The sequence below is a fragment of the Pagrus major genome, chromosome 6, assembly GCF_040436345.1.
Source record: "Pagrus major chromosome 6, Pma_NU_1.0".
Classification (NCBI taxonomy): Eukaryota; Metazoa; Chordata; class Actinopteri; order Spariformes; family Sparidae; genus Pagrus; species Pagrus major.
Window position 1 is genome coordinate 14,409,834 of NC_133220.1, and position 23,157 is coordinate 14,432,990.

A 23,157-nucleotide genomic window follows, 5' to 3' on the forward strand; every position below is an offset into this window, starting at 1 on the left:
CTGGATATCCAGTAGGCACAGTCCCTCCTGCAGGTGTTCACCCAGGTCCATACCCATGTTTTCCAAGTGGGGGTCACCACAGAGGTCATCATCACCACCTAGGTCATCACCATATAGGCCATCACCACACAGGTTATAACTACAGAGGTTATCATCATAGAGGGGTAAATCACTACGGTGGAGCGTTATCCGGAGGATTGGCAGGGATAGGAATGGGGCTGCTTGGACATAAAGCCAACAAAAAGTTGAGGAAGAAGATGAAGAAAGCACACAAGTTCAACAAACATGGTCACTGGAAGGTGAGATTTGGTTTAAAGATACACCCTGTAAGAGTTGTTTAAAATGGCCCCTCGTTTAAATATTAGATAAAAAGATGAAACTTGAACCTACCTACACTCCTCAGCTCTAGGCTCCAACAGTGCTGCAAACACACACCTTCACCAAACATAACAAGTCATGTAGAGTGCAAAGAGCAGCACACCTTTACTGCTGGGAACCAACATGGTTTACATTATTAGATAGATTATAAATAGATCTAGATTTGAGTGGATCCAGTAACATATCCTAGAACCACTTTTTTTCTAGAGGAAAAGAAGAAGATTGTAGGCACCTTCCTTCAGCTTCTTGACCCTGTCTACTTTGTGAATAATGGGAGGCTGTTTTCAGACATTCACCAATGATTTGTCAATAAAGACAAATGTTGCCTTCGTAAAATGCAGCTTTAAACATTTGTTGTATGTATTAAAGGTATTAAAATATGAATGCATTTGTATTTTCTCTTTTTCTTTACAGTCCTCCAGCAGCAGCAGCAGCAGCAGCAGCAGTGACTCAGACTGAGGCCATCGGCTCACGACGAGGCTTTCACAGAAACGCTGCCTTACTATTAACAATAAACACAGAAAGGTCACACTGACATTTTTTTTTACAGGATTTCTTTGAAAATGTTTGATTTTATTATATCTTGCATTTGCTCTGTGTATACGAGAAACACGTGCGTAAGCTGTCGTTGTGTATGAATGTATTTGGGTTTGTGGCGTATGTTATGTAGTGTACAAACATTAAAATCACTTGAAGAGGTGTGCAAACAACTTTATTAATGTGCAACTTTACTTTAAATGTTGGAGAAGATGTTACATTGATTTTGCAAAAATAAATATGTAAATTGATTTTTTTTGTGTGTTCTTTGTGAAATCAAAATGGTGGAGAATGTTACAGATATTTAATGTCTTTATTTAAGCATTTGACTGCATAACTTTACTTTTGATACTTAAAACACCTTCAGCAGATTACACCTGTACGTTTTATGAAGGTTTTGAATGCAGGACTTTCACACGACTGCATGACTGTACAAAACTACATTGTTTTGCATCCACACCAACTGTAATTATGTATAAAGGGCCTAAATCCTGCTCAATAAATGATGTTTAAGTAGACTTGTGTCGTCCCTTTGGTAATTATTGAAGTTGTAGTACAATCTAAGCCCACTAGTGGTCATATAAATAGTGTATTATTGAAGTTTGTTAACATGAACATATTACAAACACTTGCAAAACATTCCTATTTGAATATAAATGTGTAAATATATGTAAAACACACGGGCCATCAGTGATCTCCAACATCCGCCTCCTACTGTGGTGTTGTAAAGCAGAGCACTGATGTTACTGTTGCACGCTAAAAGTCTTATCTGTGAATTAAATCATTTTATTTAAGATGCCATATCGCTGCATGAAGTCCCACAAACGTGCTGCCACAACTTCTTTTCTTTTAGTAGGCGTGAATTTGTGTCGTCCCCGGGTCAGCTCGGGATGTGGGGGTTTGGGTTTGGGTTGGGTGAAAGGGGAAAGTTCAGAGGTGATGATTTTGTTGTCTTTGTGTAAAGGAGTGGAGCTCGATCTCACATCACTCTTCCCTCTCCCCGAGTCCTTTCTAAACTCTCCCCCGGGTTTCTACCCTCCCGAACCTCTCCCCTTCTACCCTTACAACCCCAACCCTCCCCCCGGTCACTTACCAGCATACGAATCAGGTGAGTTTTAATTTGATGTTTGGTGTTTTTTGTATTTTTGTTGTGATCAGAAGTAGCGGAAAGAAATCGCGCCCAGCAGCTAGCCGCTGCCTGTGTAGCATGCTAACAGGCCGCGTGATGATGAGCACGCAGTCTCTGTACAGAAACATTAGGCTAGCTGAGCTAGCCACGGGGAAGTTTGATTTTAATGTTGCGTTAAAACAGCTGTCTGCTTTTTGGTGCCCGTACTTGATCAAAAGAGGACCCAACTACCATGTAACGAAGGTTGCAGATATTTGGTCAGCTATTAATAACGTTCACCAATCAAGCTAACTGGTTAGCTTTGCTAAGTAGCGCACGCATGCTTCATTCATTCCAAGCACGGTGAGCGACCAACATGCTAAGTTGCTAACAGACTTACAACAAGCGTTAATAGTTAAATGGACTTACTTTAAACCAAACAACACACGCGAAGTAAGGAGTTAAATACCTGCTTTTCATACTGAACATACTTGTGGATGTATTTTACGTAATATAGGTCTAACTGTAGTCACGAGGGAGTAATTATCTGCACATTTGTTGATAAACTTGATTCAAAGCTAATGATGAAGTCGCTGTTAGCATACAATCATATGTTTTTCAGTTAGCATTGCGACGGTTTCAGTGTTAATTTACTTGTTTAAAGTCGGATAACTTGGGTCGGAGCAGCATTGGAAATAAAACACAACACACGACTATAAGCATGTGAGTTAGTAGCACAGTGAAAGTAGACTGAAAGCTGTTTGTATGACTGATCGTGGTACGCATTAGTTTTAAGAAGCATCAAGGTTAGCATAAGCTATCATACAGATGTACCATACTCCTCTGAATAGGTTCATTTTTATGCCTGAAGGTGTAATTTGTCTAAAGAATAACTAAGTATAAACATTTTATACTTGCATGTTTATTTATCATTCAACGCTATCAGCCAATGGCTGTGTGATTTAACTGAATATTTTAGTTTGATATACAATTATTAAGATAATCGCTCAGCAAACTGGGGATATCTGTATGCAGCAAAAGTGTAGTAAGGAATGGAAATGGGTAGAGTCTGCCATTTTCAAGAAATGTGAAATCTAATTAGGTCAGATCAAATTGCATATTAGCCAATGCTAGCATGTAAATTACAAGAAGTGTACTATTAAATTGCAATTCAGTCTTGTCACTTGTCAACCTTGGCATTTAATTTATTGTCTGATTTGTCTGTTTGTCCTTTTTAGATCATCTCAGTGACCAAAGACCCCAGTTCTGTACGAACGACTAGGTTGCAGTTATGGACTCCGGTGTGATTGAAGGAGGGCTCAATGTCACCCTTACCATTAGGCTGCTCATGCATGGCAAGGTGAGGTCACCCATCAGCTGCTTGTGACGGCACACTAATAGACTATGACATAATATTTATGGAATAAAGGATCCCCAGGGATGTATAAAGGGCAGGGACTTTGATGTGATATCTCTGAGTAAGGCTATCGACTCGGTGATGTGATCCTGTACCTCAAAGCGAAGTATATGTGACACTGGACTGGAAAGTTGGACTCGCTTTGCTAAAATATTGATATGTTCCTCTTTGCTGCTGCCGTGCTGCTATTTGGTTATACCCTTAATAAGCACTGGTATCCTTTCTACCTTCAAAATTGTGGAGGCGTCTCTCTTCCCTGCATTCATCTTTGAATGATCGCTGTTCAAATGATATTACTAAGCCATTTCAACACCTCTATCACTTGGTAAAATATAAAACCATGAGGCATGATATTGCATTTGCTGTTTGTCATTAATACATCTAGCTTTCACTACAGCAGCATAGCCACACACTTGTTGCATGTTTGGTCCCACAGTGGCCTGTTGTTATTGTGGTTTCAAATGCTGAGATGCCATGCAGCAGAAAGTGGCTGCTGAAAATGTGACACTGTCACGTCAGCTGATACTGCAGATATACAAAACTGTTACACATCCAAAAAAAACGATCCTCCAAAATTCTGCTAGCTCTTAGCATCCTAAAACAGGCCCCAGCACCAGCTAGAAACGGGCAGCCTACAGACACTGTGTGCTTGAATAGATCTCACTGTGGTGAACAGCACCATCTTCAGTCTGTGTGGGATGAGACAAAAACAAGAACTGCCTATGGTAGTGTTTATTTCGGTCCAGAGACCTAGTGACCATGATTACTGACACATTTCTGAAGGTATGCTGTAGCTAGATAGGTTTGATGGGTAAAGCTCTCTAGTAGTGAAACATTAAAGGTGTTAAAAGATGATCAATCAACCTAACACATCTTTTCTTATTTTAGGAAGTCGGAAGTATTATCGGAAAGGTAAGCTGCTTTATAATTTAACTCATTATTTGAAGTTGTCTGTTTTATGCAATTGTAAGTCTGACTTTGTGATTGTCTGCTCACAGAAAGGTGAATCTGTGAAGAAGATGAGAGAAGAGGTGAGGTCATCTTATTTATTGACTCTAGTTATGGCTAAATACAACAGGATGTAAAGTTATCATTTCTAAGAGGAAGAGAAGTCTTTCAAATTTCATCTTTTAATTCCTTGCTCTTCTCTTTGTCTGCAGAGCGGGGCTCGCATCAACATCTCTGAGGGCAATTGTCCTGAGAGGATCATTACTTTGGCAGGTCCAACCACCGCCATCTTTAAAGCATTCTCCATGATCATTGAAAAGCTGGAAGAGGTAGGTCATAATTGATACTGACTAATGGGTTTACAGGTCATCAGTAATAATCCCAAACACAATCTAGGTCAACCTTTGTCTTCGTATTTTCTCCAGGACATAAGCAGCTCAATGACAAATAGCACAGCTACCAGCAAGCCCCCAGTGACCCTACGCATTGTGGTGCCCGCCAGCCAGTGTGGCTCCCTCATCGGGAAAGGTGGCTGCAAGATCAAGGAAATTCGGGAGGTATGTGTAGAGAAGAGCATGTAATATAAAACATATGGAGCAAAACCGAGCTCCAGCCCCTTCAGTATTGGCTGACGTCACCTTTTCTACCTGTGGAATTTAGTACATCAAACACTGGTGGAACACAGGTCTTGAATTCGTGTCTCACTTTACTCTGGTTGTGTGTTGCAGTCAACAGGTGCTCAGGTACAAGTGGCAGGAGACATGCTCCCCAACTCCACAGAGCGAGCCATCACCATCGCTGGAACTCCCCAGTCGATAATCGAGTGTGTGAAGCAGATCTGTGTGGTCATGCTTGAGGTAAGTGGACTCATGAAATCAATGAAGCAAATGATGTGGCAGCTGTTGAGCTGTGAATTAATGATGTGAGGAGTGTGATATCTGGGCTTTTTGGTGCTGTGTGTTTGGTTTGGACCAGGGATGTCTTGAGCCGATACACAGGACTGCAGTTAAAGCGTTGTACACATATTTTAAATGACCATAAAACAATATACAAAGTATGACACTGAAGGTACTTTGATGGATGACTTTAATGGGTTGTCATGTAATAACACATCCACCTGCTTTGTCTCCTGTACAGTCTCCTCCAAAAGGGGTCACTATCCCCTACAGACCCAAGCCTTCAGGATCCCCCGTCATCTTTGCAGGTGGACAGGTACTTATGACACTTCAGAGGGATGCAGGATCTCACCTGTTTTATTTATGATGCTTTGATGGTAAAAAAACGTTTTCTTCTGTCATTTCTGCTTATATCAGTATGTGAAGCATAATTGTGCAGAATATTATATGCTTGGAAGTCTTGATGCGTGATGAATATATAGATATATTTATACATAACTCAAAGTAAGAACCGTTTCAAATGACACTTCCAGTTTTAATACTGGTATTTGATTGGCCAGGACCATAGTAGCCAGGACTAGCTGTAGAGGGTATTAAAGTTGAGAAACCAGAGCTGCTTACTGTAATTGTTTGAAGGGAGTATGAACAGCTTAAGTACCCTGATGACTATAAGAAATTTGTCATGTGGCCTTTTCGCTTAATGTTTCATTGTTTCAAGCATAAGGTTTCAGAGGTGTGGTGGCCTATGTCCAGCTATTGTTGGTCTGAGCCAGAATGCGTTCTGGTACTTGTTGGCCTAAACTTACAAGGTCTTTTGTCTGACTAAATGCCCCTTTTTAAAAAAAACAAAACAAAAAAAAAACAACTTTCCAGTTTTCCTTAATTCCACTATAATGTTTCTAAAGATTTCTTTTTTCCAGAAATGTGGAGACTTTGGACAACACATGCCTGTTGATTTATTCTTAAATGAGATTGGTTCAGAAAAGGCTTTGATGTGTTTGAGTCTTCAGGAGATACTTATATATTAGGAGAGATGTAACTTGACCAAAATCAAAATCAGATGTGAATCCTATGAAAGCTTTGTTTTCGTTTGTTTCAGGCATATGCCGTACAAGGACAGCACGCGATTCCACAGCCAGATGTAAGTGCAGTAGACATTTTTACTTGACCCCACCACTCCCATCCATAATTACAGCTGTCCTCTTCCAAAATGAGCAACCACCCACCCCCTTTTTTTTTTTTACAGCCTATAACTGTAGCTGAACTTGCCCATTCCTTTATTGTTGACCTACCATTATTAGATGTTGTTACCACTGAGAGAGCAGCACTGTTAGACCTTCGTGTTTGTTTAGTTCCTGAGTTGACTGGCAGTAAGTTTTTAATTAGACTGACATTTGTGTTTTGTCCAGACTCTCCACTGTTCCATGAATAATAATCTGTTCCTGCTGCTAACTCTTTCCCTTTTGTTTTGTCTTGTTGGACATACCTTGTTCATTAGTCTGTCCCAGATAAACATGTGTTTCCTCTTTCCTCCCTCTTCATCAACCCTTCATTACTACTTTGTGCTTTGCTCACTGGTGTCTTGTCTCAAATAATCTATCTCTCTTTTTTTAATGAGCTTTAGACGTTCCATCTAAAGGAGCACTGGATTTAATAGACCATATATTATTAGTCTTACCTGCCACTGAAAACTGGCAACCAGTCAGATATCATGTAAAATATGGTAACATTTATAGTTTATTTTTTTTATTTTTATTCTAAAGCCTTTAAACAGTGTGATTACCTTTTTTATGTAATTAGTTTGTCATTGCTTATGGCAGTTTTCACTTCCTTAAATCTTCCCTTCCAGCTATATTGTTGATAACTGGGGATGTTAATTCAAAATGCATATTGACAGCTTCCTCCCTTGTGTATTGTGACTTTGCCCTGACCCTGAAGACTGCGAGAAATCATTACCAAGAGATGCAGCCTGCACATTGGAGGAATGCCTTTGGGGTACCCCACATAGACAAGTCTAAAAACACACTTATTGTCAGACACCAGTGATCCATGTAGAACTTTTTGAGAGGATGAACAGTATTGAGTGGAGTGTGAGTTTTCTTTGGGTAGGCTCTTCTGTGTATATGTCTGTACTGACTGTGATGTTTTTGTTCTGTTTTTCCCTCTTCCTGTGTTTTCCCATTTCCTCCATTTCTCTCCCTGCCTTCTCTCTCACTCTCACAGTCTTCCTCTGCTGCTATCTCTCCACAGCTCACCAAGCTTCACCAGCTGGCTATGCAGCAGAGCCCCTTTCCCATTGCACCAAGCAACCAGGGATTCACTGGTACGCAGCACAACAAGGCCAATTGGCTTTGAGACTCATCAGCCTCTAAAGTCAGAATTTGTTAGACGCAAGCACAAAATCATCTTTTTTTTCGTCCTTCTAACATTTGAAGAAAAGTCTGATTTGACTTGTTGACATATAATTCATGATAATGTAATCCTGCACAAAAACACTACAGCTACACAGCCAAGTTGTGGAAATAGACGATGGATCTTTCTCTTAACAGTTTAATGTTAATTTTGAGTGTGTTTATTACTGTGATATTACTTAAACTGACTCACTGTATGGCAAATACATATCTAGATCTTCAAAATAAGTCTTGCTATTGGAATTTTGGGCTATTTTGAGGATTATTGACGTTATTACCTCATGAATGAGTTTCTAATAACGACATTTGACGTTCTATCATCCAACTTCCACACAGTTCATATTGCATGTATATTGATTTGCATGTTCTGGTTATTCTGGTCACTGTTGGTTATCATTCTTTTGTTTATTAGGGATAGATGCTTCAGCTCAAACCAGTTCCCATGAGATGACCATTCCAAATGATGTAAGTACTTCAAAACGTCTATTTTTATCACTGTTACCAGTTAAAGTTGAGGCACGTCTTCTCACCCTCAATTCAAATAAAAAGAGCAGAAAATCTTAGTGTTGACTATGCTGTTTGATTGGGATGACAGCCATCAAAAAGTAAAGTTGTGTATGACCACCACATGTGTATAAAATGATTTAGCCTTGCCCACAGGTATACAGATATATGCTGGTTTGAGAATTTGATATAATTTTTAGGGTAATTTATAAAAGGAAGATCGTGTGGACTTGAAAATATGTGTTTAAACAAATATCTGTATACACGTATACAAGGCCTAACTTTACCGGAGGCATCTGCTCATTATATCATTCAGAGGTCTAGTAAGAGTACCTATTACTCAACTCTGCTGCTCTTCTCCACTACAGCTTATTGGGTGCATCATCGGCCGCCAGGGAGCCAAGATCAATGAGATCAGGCAAATGTCAGGTGCCCAGATCAAGATTGCAAATCCAGTGGATGGATCAACTGACCGCCAGGTCACCATCACAGGCTCACCTGCCAGCATCAGTCTGGCGGAGTACCTCATCAACGCAAGGTGAGATGATCAGTTAAATACTATTTTAGCTCCCAACAGGTGATTCATTCAGTCACAGGGTTTTAAAAATCACAACACTGCAGTTTCTGTGCTACATGTAGCTTCATTTTACAAATTGGTTGCTTCGGTTCAGTTTGATTTAGTCTATAAATGTAAAAAAAACCCAGATTTTTCCAATTTAGAAGAATAAAATAGTTTATGTTCCTACCATTATATAAAAATACATAACGGGTCTACCTGCTGCATCAATCGTTCTAGTTTGGGATTTGTGCTCAAACTCAAATAATTGATTTAATATTTTTTGGCTACTGCTTATCATTACTTTGGTATTGCTAGCTCTCTGTCAGTCTGCACTTGTTGGTGTTTTCCCCTTATTCTACCCTTACTTTGCTCCTCATCGATTCATCACCAGAGATGCAATTTTCTTTTTTTCTGCTTTAGTTTATTTATATATATTTTTTTGATCGACCCATTTGTTTCTAATGAAGCTTTTTGTCTTGTGTTTTGATCACATCCCTGAGTGATCCCCCCCCTACACCTCCTTCACCCCTCCTCCTACACCTAACCCCTCCACCCCCACCCATTGCTCACCAGCTTGCCCTGTGATCCATCCCGACTGTGTTGTCCCTCTCTCCTTGTCTCTCTTTCTACAGTGTAGAGTCCTCTAAACCTCCTCCCTCCTCCTCCTCCTTGAACCCTGAACAGACCAGCCCGTGCCCTCCCTCCACCTCTACTACTACTACTACCACTACTACTACTACTACTACCACCACCACCTCCTCTGCTGCTACCTCCTCCTTCTCTTCCTCCTCCTCCTCCTCTTCCTCCTGTGTGGTGCCCCCCTCAGCCTCCATCCCTCTGTCCTTGTTGGCTCCAGGGCCGCCTCCTCCTTCCTCTTCCTCCTCCTCTTCCTCCTCCACTGATTCCCTTCTTCCCAGCTCTCCTGCCTGTGTGTCAAGTCTCCTCAGTCTCAAGCCCCTCCCTCTCCTGGCCCTCCATGTTGTCAGCGGGGCCAGTAACCCCGCACACCCAATCCCCACTGAGCCCAAAATCGCCCCAGAGCTGAGCTCCAAGTCTAAAAGACGAAGGCTCTCCCCTTACTAACGAAGGAAACATAAGTCATCTACTGCTGAAGTACTGACAATGCCCTTTGTTGTCTGTACCTGCACTTGCTTTTGTATCTGGCTGTGCCACGCCACGCTTACTACAGAAAACGAATGCACACAAACAAGCCAGACAGATGGCTGCTGCCATATTTATAAAATGGGTATCTGTAGCTTGATTTGGCCTGTATCTTAAAGAAATGACATGTTGAGTGCATTATATTTTTAAATGACTTGAACTTAGCATGGACAGTGAATTATTTCACTAAAGCATTTCTCTCTTCGTGTAAGCTCTGCTCAGGTAGCGGCTCTCTTTAAGATGTCACATTGTATTTATGGGGATTGTTTTTCTTGTAGTAAATTTTAAGTGACTACTGTTCGCAGTTATAATGTAGAGTATACGTATCATGATAATTATGTTTTTTGGCTTATGTAAGAAGCAATTGTAATTTCCATTCTAAGTAAATCTGCCCTCAGGTATAAAAGGCACCAAACCACCAATTATTAGGACTTTTTTTGTTGATAAGACAAATAAAAAAACGAGTTTAGCGTCATTTTAAAGGAATAGTTCGACATTTTGAGGATTTATTTGATTTCTTGATGAGTTAGAGGAGATGATTTGGAAATGGCTGTGAGAACAGACTTCCTGGAGTTTCTGCTGGTTGCCTGGCAACCTGACAGTGGCAAGTTTTTTGCATGAATTGAACTAATGAGATACAATATCTTAATCAGTAGGGTTGTACTCAGCTTAAATGAGTATTCATTACAGATAAAGTATTTTTTTTATGAGTGCATCTGAAACCAGCCACCTAAATACGCCTGATTTTATTTTATTTTCTTTCCATCAAGATCCATAGCTTATTCTGTGAGAAAATAACAAAAATATTGAAAAATGCCTTTTCTGTTAAAAAAATTTTGCGCTCCATCCCTTTCACACCAGAAGTTATTGGGGTCTTTTCTGGGCCAAGACCCATCATCCATCCAAGTTTTGTGGAAATCTGCTCAGTAGTTTTTGTGTAATCATGGTCACAAACCAACAAACCGTCCAATCAACTGACACGGGTAGAAACATAACCTTCTCAGTGGAGGCCAGGCTAGATCTGAGCACAGGCACATGCCTAGGGCCTCCTTGCTACTATGGGGCCCAGACAGAGGGGAAATGAACATCTACTGCCTACATTAAAAAAATTATGTTTTAACATATATTGTATAATATTTTAGATATAAAAAGCTAAAAAAAACTCAGTTTTTATATATCTATTTTATTCATTTCAAACAGACACTTGGAGGTAAAAACTTCTGTAAATAGTTCTTACTCTTGTGATCAAAAACATTGATTTGAAACTCAATTTTATTCTGTGTAAATAGTTTCTAATAAATAATAAATATAGCATTTTCTGATCAACCCATATCAATTTCAGGTTTAAATTTAAAAACTTCTGCCTCATCCCATTTCCGGTTTAGGACCACCCATTCCAATTACGGTTACAGATGATGCTGTATTGCTCGTCCGTAATTATCAGTGAGCTTTAGAGGTGCTGGTAGTTGGACTTCGTTACCCTTTGGACGGAGCCAGGCTAGCTGTTTCCATCCGTTTCCATTTTTTATGACAAGCTAACCGGCTGCTATCGATCTTCTCCTCTACCTGTCGGCAGGCATGCAAATAAGAAGGTTTCCTAAGATGTTGAACTATTTCTTTTGTCACATCCGTTTGAGATCTGACTCTGAAGCAGCTGTTTGTTGAGAATAGTTATAAATGAGAAGAGTAGCAGCAGACTGGACTTTTTTAAATATATATATTAGATTATACTTATCCTGTTTAATAAATCCAGCTGATCTCCTTATCTAGCGTTTTATTATGATGATGATGTAATGTAGATAAAATGACATTTATCTTGTCTGTCTGATTGCATGCCTTATTCTCTCTCCCTCCCTGGTCTCCGGGTGTCTCTCTGTCTGTTTCTCCAGGCTTTCCTCTGAGGCCACAGGACTGGCAGCCAACTGATAAGACACTGCATCTGCACTAAATCTCACTTTTATATCATCGGCTACCATAAAGCAGTCAATGCAACTATCCAACTTAAGAGTTTATATATTATACTGCCTCTTCCTCATTTGAAATCATGTCATCCGCCTCTGATTTGATCCGCTGAGTTCATTATTTATTTTCTTCTTTTTTTTTGGTTTTAGTCAAAAGAAGCAAACAATTAGGTTTTTAATTCCCTTTTTGACTCGAGTTGGAGGTTTTAATGAGTTGCTATTAGACCCTTTTTTTATTATGAATTCCTCGCTCTCTTCCCTTTTTTTTTTCTTTCTTTCCCATCACAGAGGAGTAGAGTTGGAAAAACTCTGAATAGGCATATAGATTTAGTTCTGTACAGTCAGTTTTTTTCTTTAAAAAGGAAAAGACAAAAAAGGAAAAATAAAAAATATCAAAAATAAGAATAGAGTGACTGTTTTATTCTGTGTTTATATACACGCCCCCTCCTTTTCCTCACCCAGTTCCACAAGTCGGTCTGTCCATTTTATGTCCACGCTCACTTGCTTTAAATATACACAGCATCCTCCCCCCTTGTCACCTTTTCAATTGAAGTGCTTGTAACATGAATTACACTCGTGTCACTGAGAATACGTAGCTGTACATGCACTGTCACCGATTATATTTGGTTATGATGACAAATGTTCTTACACTCAACTGAATTTATCCTGATAATTTAAAATGTGTATGATTACGCATGTCACTTTTCGCCCCTCTACGTGTCATTCCTGTTTTCTCCCCTCTCCTGGTCCTAAGATCATGTGTTGATATTTTGCTGGGATGGGAGGTTTTGGGGGTTTGGGTTTGGCTCTAGGGGTCGGAAGCAGAGGGTTCTCCTCGCTTTTTTTGTAAAGACTGATATATACTAAAAAAAAAATGTTGGAATATTTGTTTTAAATGGAGGAAATATTTTTTTTTAACTACCAAAGGGGGATTAACTCCTGGACACTGATCTGTCTATGAAATGTGATGAGGCTGAGAACTGAACTCGTTGAAGCTCTGGAACTAGACAAAGAAAGGGTTGTGAGTTAACACTAATTTCCTGCTCTTTGCTTTGCTCAAGTCAGAATTTATTTTATTTTTTATTTGCAGGAAAGAAAAAAAAAAACTTTTGTGCACGTTTTTGAGACTGTAGACCTGGGTGCCACAACATTGTTTAAAAAAAATTAAAGAAATAAAGATGTGAAATGCTCAAACCACAACTTGTCTTGAGAATCTTTTGTCTTAAAGTACATCGCACACACAATTTGAGATTTTACAAGTTTGATTTTATTTTAAATCGTTTCTTAAATATATTTATTGTACAGTTACAATAATGCTGTATAAAAAGCAAACGTTTCAGTTCATACAGGGTTGTTTAAGTCGGCATCGAGGGAAACAGGAGTACCTCCACAATCGAGACACTAGAGGGCAGTAGGTTTGCTTTTTGGCAACAATTCATCCTGCAGGAGGATTTCTAGCTTTAAATCTTGGGGGGGGGGGGACACAATCAGTTTAAAATCTTCTACAAATTTAAACTAAACAGATTTTAAAAAAAGAAGCTGCCATTTATAGCTTATTGAGTGGGACCTTTAACGGAACAGGATGTAATGTGCTGATGTGCAGTCAGATTGAACCACATGCACAAAAGATGGCTTTTCAAGGGACATGTACATTAACACCAGAGTTTCATGTATCATACTGTCTATTATGGAGAAGCCCTTATGCATTAATGAAAAATGACCCTCTGTTGGACAAATTTCAGGTGGTCAGTGATCTGCACAAGTGAATCTGCTAAATGGGGGGACAAATCATGATGTCATAGGACTCATTTTTAGGTGTACACTGATATTATGAGTGGGAGGGGAAAACTGTTAATTTGTTTCCCAAAATGATCTTAACTCCAACTATCTTCTCTCTTCTGTGCTGCAAACATGGTTAGGCCACACACTTGGTAAAATTAGAACCAAGTGAGAGCAGAAAACCTTGAATGCAATCGTGTTTTGTGTTTTTTCTGGGATCTACTTAGGTGTTTTGTGTCCGGTCATCCACATGCCTTTAGACGTTAAAACTTGAGTCTGCAAGAAATCGTAAGTCTTGCTTTTGTTGTATTTTTTTTAATCTCTATGGATGGATCTGATGTCTCATTTTGATCTGGGTCACAAAAAGTGACCAATAGGCTATCTGTACTTGCATGCTTTTCTGATGCTATATACACCCCCAGTTGCTCAGAAATACATTTTCAAACTTTTTTTTTTGTTTTAATACAGTCAACACTGCAATGCTAATAAAAAAAAGCCTGTCTGCCCTGAATGACAGGACATACTGTACCGGAGCAGACATATTGCTTTTACTTTGTTCACATGTTCCTCTTTTATCTGTGTTTTGATGCTCAGACATGAACAGCAGCTACAGTACATTCTACTACCATAAGCTTTTTGAGGTTCAAATAGAGTAGCGCCAAACTAATTAGAAACATCAGCACCTTTAAATTATACAATCTCACATTTTAAAAAATTTGTTCATTTTACAACATCACATATTTACATTGATATTAAAACACAGGAGTATAAAATGGAAACATAACCCATGACATAAATATAAATAAAAATGTAAACAACTCAAATTAAACATGTAATCATTGTTTTTCAGGAATATCAATGAATTCACTGTAAATTAACAAAATAAATTAGTGCATAATGTTTTTTAGAGGAAATTCAATATGACACAGTGATCACTAGGAAATCAGTACATTTCATAAATTAAGTGCAAGCAGCAACATCAGCGGCTGTCCCACTAATGCTGTCAACAGAAACATTAAAGTATAATAGAAGCCCTGATAGGATTTTATAATTATGTTCTCATATGACATGATGTCAAATAACATATAAATGACACATTTTCATAACGGAGAGGAAAAATACAAATTGACCTGGAAGATGATATTAATAGACAGTCAAGTAGACGGCCTCTTTGACTGAGGCGTCTGTCACTGAGGTGTCATTTGTTCTTGCAAAGCTGATCTTGGGCCAGTTGTTGGGGGGGACCAGAGGAGGTTTGCTGCGCCGTCAACTCGCCTCACTGTGATGCATTTACCTTAAAAGGAAATGGGATTTGATGGGGTTTTTTTCCAAGATTTTTTTTGAGAACACTCACCGAGGACTTGTTTTGTGTTTCTGCTTGTGGTGAAAGACACAGGCCTTTGTTTCCTGCCTCTCTTCAATGTCCCTGATCATGACTCCCTTCCTGTAAGAGTAAGAGAGGCATTCACCGGCCGGATCTGCGGGTGTTTAAGTGGGCTGAGATGTCAGATTTTCACCAGTTGCTTGGAGGTTGGCTGGGTTCTGCACTGCCTGAGTGGTCCAGCTCTGCACTGTCACAGTCCGAGTCATCGTACAGGCCCTGGTTTGGGAGAAAAACATGAATCATTTGAGTTGGAACAACAACAGACTCTTAAATGTTGACTGCAAAAGCAGATTCTGTATCCAGTAGGTGATTTGTTAATTCTTAACAGGACATATAGCTCTAACCCTAACACTAAAGTGAAAATTATACCTTCAGTCACACCTGCCCTAAAATATTTTGTTACACAGGTGGCTTGGTCTGGTGGTGTGTTTTCAGCGGCACAGCTACTGAATGATTATAGACGTATTATGGGAATACTACAGGATCTATGATCCTCTCACTCGACTACAAGTTGCAGCTTGTCACAGCACCACAGACAGTGCCATGGATTTATCAATACACAGCACAGTAAGGCTTCTGATATTTCAGAGCCATCGTCTGGGACATAGATTCTTACTCGCACAAACCTCAGTCAGATAAAGGATCAATGAGTCAGGCAGACCAGACTAACATATTTAACTAAACAGCCCGGTGCTCTCTTTCAGCTACCAGGGAATGTAGAGGGGGGATGAGGATAATCTCCCTCTACATATATCAGTCTGTATCATGCCTTCTCCTTTGATTTCCTCTCTGCCGCCTACCTCATAATTGTGGTCATTACTGGCGAGCTGGGTCTTGACTTGGCGAAGAATAGCTTCCTTCTCAGACAGCCCGTCAGAGCCCAGCTGGGTGGGGTCAGATGGGTCGGCGGGAATTTCCGAGCCCTGAGACAACAGGTCATCGCTCTTGTCGTCCAGACGCTCGTCCGTGTTGGTGCTGACCACGTCTGGTGTGCCGCTGTGCGAGTGGTCAGTAGTGTTTCCCTCCTCACCGTCTGAGACCGACAAGTTTTCTGAGCTGAAGGTGGACAGCGACTGGCACTTTGTCATGCTCACAGGACGCCTGAGTGGAAAAACAACAGGAAAGGGTACATGTACATTAGAGTTACAAACATTTACTTCATTGTGAGTGCTTTGCAGTAGAGAGAAATGATGGATGAAAGAAAGGCTTGAGAGATTCAAACCCAACATGCTGCAGTATAAATTCTGCTGGGTCATGTTGATGTAAAGTAAAAGAAATGCGATAATACTCGTATAATACACATTTGGCATTTCATTAGGCTGAATATACAGGTCAAACTAGCGTGATTACTTGTTGTTGATGATAAAGGGCCCTGCGCACCTACACAGGTGTTGTCAGTTATTCCAGCTGATTAGCCTCCTGCTCACTGACACGCTCAGCCTCGACAAAATTTTGATTTAAACGGAAACAGAGATGCGTTGAAGACCCTGTTGGGTTATGCAGGTGCACTAACTAGTCTGCCTTTTTAACACCTCTAACAAAGAGGAGAGGAACAATTCCTAAAAGCCTGTTCGACACCATTTCAGGGAAAACATGTTGTTCAACCCCAAAACTGTGGCAAAACTGTGCACACCATTTTCAGATTAAATGTGCCGCAGGTCAGGGTGACGTCTAATCCCGCTTTATGTAAATGTTCTTTTGGATTTATGTAAAAATTAACGCATGAAATGTTTCATATGTGTGTACAGATCTGAACGCAGTCGGTCTTCGATATTTAGATTTAACTCTTACCGTCTCCTTGGCAACTCCACTTCACTGTCCACCTCCCCCTCCTCTTCCTCTGATGACACTCCACGTCTCTGCGGAGAAAAGTAAGAGTACGTATGAGATCAGTGTTTTCTCACTTTCAATACACACTGATAATCCTTACTCCTGCCAAGAGGAGCCATCTGGTAAGATATGACCCTGATGACACCCTGGGTATATACTGTACATAGGACCTTGTTCAGAAAACCTGTGACTGAACCCCACGTATAACTCATATCTAACATACAAATGCCCTCAGGTAATATTAATCGAGAAGTTGAAGTTGCAACTACTACTACTACTGACAAATCAGCTACAGCATGCACAGGTGGCAGTAATTCACTCCTACTAAAGTGGTCTGTAATTAAACACTTGAGTCTTTTTAGGTATCTATAAAAAATGAGGATGCACTTAATGGACTGATGGCGATAATATACAGCAGATCAGAGACCAAAAGGTTTGGTCTGTACTTCTTATTCCATCAAATAATTTTTCATTTTTCTCTTAACTTCTTGACAGATGCTGTTTTTAATTTTTTTTTTTTTTACAGTGGATTGAGTGAAGCCCGAGACAGTGAAAAAGGCAGGAAAATGTTTTGTATGTTGCTTAACTGGCAACAAATGAAATCAAAATGGTTTGATTTCCCTAAAGTTTGACACTGCTGGTAAAGTCTCACCTGGCTGCGTGTGACTGCGGCCCTGTAGAGCAGTGCTGCAGGTGTGAGGCGTTGACTTCTGGGCGAGCGTGTGATCACCGTCCCGTCCTCCTTCTCCTCGCCTTCGTGAGAAACGCGGGGGTTCCCGAGCACAGACGCCCTCCCTGCAGCTGCTCCCCTGCCACACGGCGAGTCGGGGCTACTGGAGAACGGAATAGAACCCGCATCCTCGCTGGGCGTGTCACTGCGTGGAGGTGTATCTGCCAGATCATCCGTCCCCGCACCCACATCTGGCCCTTCATCTGGCCTTCCAGTCCTACTCTCCCCGAGCCCGGCCGAGGCGCTCTGGCTGCCCGCTCTGTCCAGCCCCGGCCTGGCCTGCCCCTTCCTCCGGCCTTCAGCCTCCAGGGTGGTTGAAATGAGATCCGGGCTCGAGGAGTACATCTTCTTGAGCAGAAGATCGTGCTGCAGGCCTCTGAGGGCTGCACTCGGGTCCAGATGCTGCTTGCTGCTGGGAACAGATGTGGTGGAGTTGACCATTGCTAGTGAAGAGGAGAGAGTGGCTTTCAGCTGAGCCAAGTCCCCGCTGCTGCCTTTACCGGCCTTCCTGTAGCGGGGTTTTCCTCGGCGTGAGCGGCCGGGGGAGGTAGAGCCCTTGTTGGGGATTGTGACCTGGGTCATCGAAGAGTCCAGTTTGGGGAGGATGACCTCTGACTTTAATAAGTCTGGCCTGGAAAGGACAGGGAAAGACTTAATTAAAAACAGGGGGAAAGAATAAACTTTACAATAATTTGCATTTATTGCTAGGTAGATGCCGGATCATATCAGCAGTCTAGACCATATAAATGAAAGGATAAGGCTGATGATATTCTACAGCCCCTTTCCTCACATGTGCTGGCTTGGCTCGATCTGACTTCATCAGCCCAGCACCATTACAACAGGGCTACTTGCTTGAAGGTGGACAGTAAGAACATTTGGAATATAAGCAGACTAATCCTTAAACAAAGCCTTAGTAGACATCTCCCTGCTGTCTCACCTCTTGCTGTGCGAGGGCAGTTTCTGAGGTACGTTGCGTTTCTTCAGGAGTTTCTCCATCGAGTTGGAGGAGGCTGACTGTCTGGAGCTGTGGTGCTTGAAGCAGCCCGGGTACTTCTTGTCCAGTGACTGCTCCCTCCTGGCGATTAAACACAGAGCCAATACTCGTTTAATGGATGTCAATGACTACTCCTCGTATGAGAGCACTTTGTTACATGCAGTGGCCCTGTGTGACTGGATGTAATGGCCATTCACATCACATTACGGGTGAACTTTATTACAAAAACACTGCTTAACCAATGTTGATGGATAAAGCCTTTCAATGATTACAACTCTAGTTCTCCTTACTGGCACAGTGCAGTGCCTTCATCAAACCTGACAGAGCAGGAACAGTTTTGCAAAAACAAACTGATGCACATGCAAAACTGGTAATACTTCTACTGACTTGGAAGAGTTGAATACACAAACAAGTACTCATTGTTTTCAATTAATTTAAATCATTTTGTAATGACTTGTTGACAGTTTTCATACTTGTGCAGTTCCTTCTCTTTGATCTCCAGCTGCAGCATGATGGCGTTGAGCTCCATGTACAGATTGTTGGCTCTCTCCAGTTTCCTCTCGTAGTGCTCCCGGATGTCCAGCGCGTGTCTGCGAGAAGAGAACAAAAACACGGAGAAGGACATTAATTAAAACATTGATCTACTTCTGCCATAAATATATGGCTTTCTCATCCTCATGTCTGTACATCTCCATCTGTATTTCAAGGGGTTCATCCTTGTCATAATTGCCCTGCTGACCTGAGCTCTTCTCTGCGTCGTTTGATGAGCTCTTCGTCCAGCCTGTGAAGACACGTCCCCTCAGACTTGATCTTTTCAAAGTGGTGCCTCACCTCGTCCCTCCACTCCACCTGGAGACACACATAAAACACATCCGCCAGAGAGCATTAATGACTCACATAAACCTCATATTTTCAGCATTTTATTGCTTAAAAAAATGTTTCGATTGTTTAAATTACAAACTGTGTCTTCTTCCTCTTCTAATAATTACTACTACCACCACCACTTCTACTATTAGCAACGTTTCTACTCCTAATACTTCCACCACTACTATCACTACCTCCAGCTTTCACGCACTACCACTGTGTTTAATTATACTCGTATAAATCATTCAGGAATCAGTCGCCCACACTTGAGGGTCATGCAATTTAAAATCAGACGGATCATTTATTTGGGGACTGTAGTTACTTCCTCTGTAGATGCAGCAGACAAGAGGAGACAAAGAAGGCGCCTGCTTCATCATATATTCAGAGTGTAATATTCTGGCAGCTTGTTCTTTCCAGCTCTATCTCTGTATAACATTTTAAGAGGCAACTCCTTTTAAATGTATTTTTTTTATTAGATTTGTACACTTAAAAACGCCGCCATTACTGTATTATCTCGTTGAGATAATCAAGAATGACTTTGTGGAAGGTTTGTGGAAGAATTAGGCGCATGTATTTGTCGTGGGATTTTGGGGTCCTCCCTCCAGAGGATGTTTTATGTTTTTCAATAAAACCTACGCAAATTTTACATCTTTTTTGGACCAATATTATAACCAAATCTGTGTACAAAAAGTTGGAAAAGCAGACAATAATAATAAACAACACAGAAAAAGCTGAGAGATAAAACTGTTCAAAACAGCTTGCCGCGCCTAAACCTTATAATGGTCGGGAAAACACTGTGTCAAGACTTCATTTGAGTAATACTATTAACAACAAAAGAATTAACATTGAGAATAAGCTTCACTGCAGCTTGATCTGTTTAAAAAAAGCTCAAAAGGTTCATGTGTATGACTGAAACTGAACCCATTAAGCTGTCAGATGATAATCAATATGCAGGGAGTGAAACTGAACGTGAACTGACATGACAAGAGCACAAAAAAAATGCAGCGTGGGCATTTTCTCGTACACAGTGGAGCGTGACAGCTGTTATCTGATACCTGTCATATCAGAGGACAAAGGAAGTCAGATATATGAGCGTGTGCACGAACATGCATGTGCGTGCACCACACGCGTGTGTGTCTGTGTGTGTGTACATTTCTGTCTGTGCATGACTGATGCTCTTCTTATTAAGCTAATGGACTCTTGTGCGCACTCTTCTATGTCTCCTGTCCCCTCTTTCTCCTCTCTCTCTGCTCCCTGCACCCTGCCATTAAAGCAATCAATACACTCCAGCAGCAAATACTTCTTTCTAACGTCACAAGAAAAATCCATTATAGGGCAGAGAGGAGAGAAACTGGGCAGGGTTGCAAGGGGAGGAACTGGAACGGGGAGACATAAAGGATCAAGGATAAGTGGAAGGAGTGAAAGAGGGTTGTATTTTGTAAACGAAGGAGGAGGAGGCAGTGGGCTGCTCCGAAAAGAAAATGAAATGCTATTCATTTTGTGTGTTTGTGTGTGTCTCGTGATTATTCATGCTTGAGTTATAAATGGATCTGCGGTTCTGCACGGCTGAGTTAACACATATCTTCCACACAATTATACTTTTTCTTCTAGGTCTCCTGTCCTTCATCTGTTTGGGTTCGCTATGGTCTAACATATTTGTCACGGGCTCCCCATCCCCCACACCCTCACCGTCTTTCTCCATCACACAGACCTTCTTCTCCATCACGCTTTGATATGATGGAGGATGAAAAAGGTTCATTCTTTGACCACAAATCAGCACTCACATGACAAGGAACAAAGGCCAAGGATATACAATAATATGTTGTGATTGAAAGCGCAGGTATTATTAGTGGGGCTCCCGAGAGGTTTGGGGCCCCTGTGCAGCTGCACTGCCTGTAGTTACTGCAGCAGACTGGAAATAAAATGGCAGTGGGTTGACAGCAAAATGACTGTTAGAGACACTGGCTGCTGTTGACAAGAGGTTTCTATTAAGAGCTCATACATCTAATAACTATTTAAGTTTTTATTTGACAAAGGGGACTGTGACTTGAGAATTGATGATTCTCAATTGTATTGCCCCTTAATAAGTGTCTGAACAAGACTGTGAAGTGCTTTTTTGACTTAATTCCAGTCTACACAATAAGGACTGCCTGAATGCCCGGGGCAAGTAAAATGCCACGTTAGGCTGCAACGGGGAAAGATATTTTGGAGCTGAAGCGCAAACAAACATTTAGTTTGCATCTATGACACATCGTGTTCTTGTTCTGATTTATTTACTGAGAGATTTGACATGACAATTAACAATAATCTTTGTTGTTATTTGATTACCACCAATAAATAATAAAAAAAATTGTATAGGGGCAAGTAAATACAGTCTATATTGCGCCTCATTTTCAGAGGCTGTGTCCTCGCTGCAGCGGCCCAGGGTTCAAATCTGACCTGTGGCCCTTTGCTATGTGTCATCCCCCTTCTCCCTCATCCTGTTTCTCTCTAAGCTCGCCTATCGAATAAGACTGTGAAAAAATATATTTTTTTTATTTAAAAAAAGAAAGAAAAGTAAGCAGATTTCTGACTCACTTGTCCGGAAAAACAACGTCAATGTTGAATGACTCATTCTCGGTTTCTACTTCTGCTTATTATGTGTGATAAATTATCATTTTTAAAAAATGTCATCACGTTTTACCCATCGTTTAGACATCAAGGTAGCCTTTGAGTTGGGACTGTTGACAGAGATAAAGGAAGCTCACCTGAGACTGAAAGTACGTTTCTTGTGGGGTCGACAGGATATCCGCTGAGGCGATGTCCAGATGCAGGAGGATCTGTCGGAAGGAGGGCCTGTTTCTTGGCTTGCAGTTCCTGTGAACAGTTTAAACAAATGTTTTGTCAGAAAGGTTTTATCATATTTGAAGCTCCCTTCTGGTAAAATATCTATACGTTTCTTCTCTTTCTTCTTTCACTCGCTCTTCCACCATATTAAAGCTTCTAACATCATTATACTCTCTTAGCGCTGATGCCTCAACTTTCTTTTTCCACATCATTCTTCTTCCCTCCTCCATCTCCTCCCCTCCCGCCCGCTCACCAGCATTGCCTCAGGAGCAGTTTGAAGCTGTCTGGACAGCTATCAGGTACTGGCAGCTGCAGACTGTTGTTGCCCACTCCCCAGATGATAGCGGAGGAGTCCACATCCTTGTAGGGCACCTCTCCTGTCAGCATCTCCCACAGCACGACGCCGAAGGACCTGCAGAGAGAGAGAGAGAGAGAGATGTGGCGTTTACTTTCAGGCACGATAATAAAGATGTGAAGTGAACTGATGAAGGAAGCACGGATGAAATGTCACACTTTCAACTTTTTGTGGAAATAAATCTTGATAACTGTTCAATCTGATGGCAACTTTAACCATGTAAAAATCTTTTGATGCTGATAGCATAAACTGATCATTATCAAGGTTTGTTCAGTTTGGCCTGGTAAATACATCACACCCACAAAAAATATCGTTTATCGTTTCATTCATTTTCGAAGCAAAAATGTCAAACATTTGCTGGTTCCAGTTTGTTAATGTAAGGACCTGCTGCTTTTCGTTGTTGTATATGCCAGTAAATGAAGAAAACTTTTGTTCTGGACAGTTTGTTGGACAAAAGAAGCAATTTGAAGATGTTGCTTTGGGATCTGGGAAGTTGTGATGAGTAATTTTCATAA

The 23,157-nt window shown here is 40.9% G+C and overlaps 2 protein-coding genes across 3 annotated transcripts in view; one reads left to right on the forward strand and one right to left on the reverse strand.

Moving 5' to 3' along the window:
• The first annotated feature begins 1,715 nt into the window (after positions 1–1,715).
• LOC140998024 (poly(rC)-binding protein 2) lies at positions 1,716–13,080 on the forward strand. 2 transcript variants are annotated; one of them, XM_073468142.1, is made up of 13 exons: positions 1,716–2,023; positions 3,262–3,383; positions 4,329–4,352; positions 4,439–4,471; positions 4,601–4,717; positions 4,814–4,945; positions 5,117–5,245; positions 5,526–5,600; positions 6,384–6,425; positions 7,535–7,607; positions 8,108–8,160; positions 8,568–8,737; positions 11,809–13,080. In XM_073468142.1, the coding sequence occupies exons 2-13, from the start codon at positions 3,315–3,317 to the stop codon at positions 11,843–11,845; spliced, it is 954 nt and encodes a 317-aa protein (XP_073324243.1). In that variant the 5' UTR covers positions 1,716–2,023; positions 3,262–3,314; the 3' UTR covers positions 11,846–13,080. The 2 variants fall into 2 exon arrangements, with proteins under 2 accessions (XP_073324243.1, XP_073324242.1); XM_073468141.1 differs by having other exon boundaries at positions 1,872–2,023; positions 7,508–7,607.
• A 1,403-nt stretch (positions 13,081–14,483) lies between these two features.
• Positions 14,484–23,157, reverse strand: part of LOC140998477 (mitogen-activated protein kinase kinase kinase 12-like) — a 30,520-nt gene continuing 21,846 nt past the window's right edge. Inside the window, exons 6-14 of the mRNA XM_073468781.1 lie at positions 22,541–22,699; positions 22,209–22,317; positions 19,337–19,446; positions 19,071–19,187; positions 18,541–18,678; positions 17,526–18,234; positions 16,835–16,902; positions 15,844–16,144; positions 14,484–15,259 (exon numbers count right to left, since the gene is read on the reverse strand). Coding sequence (XP_073324882.1) covers positions 15,173–15,259; positions 15,844–16,144; positions 16,835–16,902; positions 17,526–18,234; positions 18,541–18,678; positions 19,071–19,187; positions 19,337–19,446; positions 22,209–22,317; positions 22,541–22,699 — 1,798 coding nt within the window. The 3' untranslated portion in view covers positions 14,484–15,172. The remainder of the gene's footprint in view (positions 15,260–15,843; positions 16,145–16,834; positions 16,903–17,525; positions 18,235–18,540; positions 18,679–19,070; positions 19,188–19,336; positions 19,447–22,208; positions 22,318–22,540; positions 22,700–23,157) is intronic.

Bases quoted from the DNA above. Each gene is read 5' to 3' on its own strand.
- LOC140998024 (XM_073468141.1), top strand. From the start codon at position 3,315: ATGGACTCCGGTGTGATTGAAGGAGGGCTCAATGTCACCCTTACCATT. The intron at 4,472-4,600 runs GTGAGGTCATCT...CTTTGTCTGCAG, and splicing joins TGAAGAAGATGAGAGAAGAG to AGCGGGGCTCGCATCAACAT. The intron at 5,246-5,525 runs GTAAGTGGACTC...TCTCCTGTACAG, and splicing joins TCTGTGTGGTCATGCTTGAG to TCTCCTCCAAAAGGGGTCAC.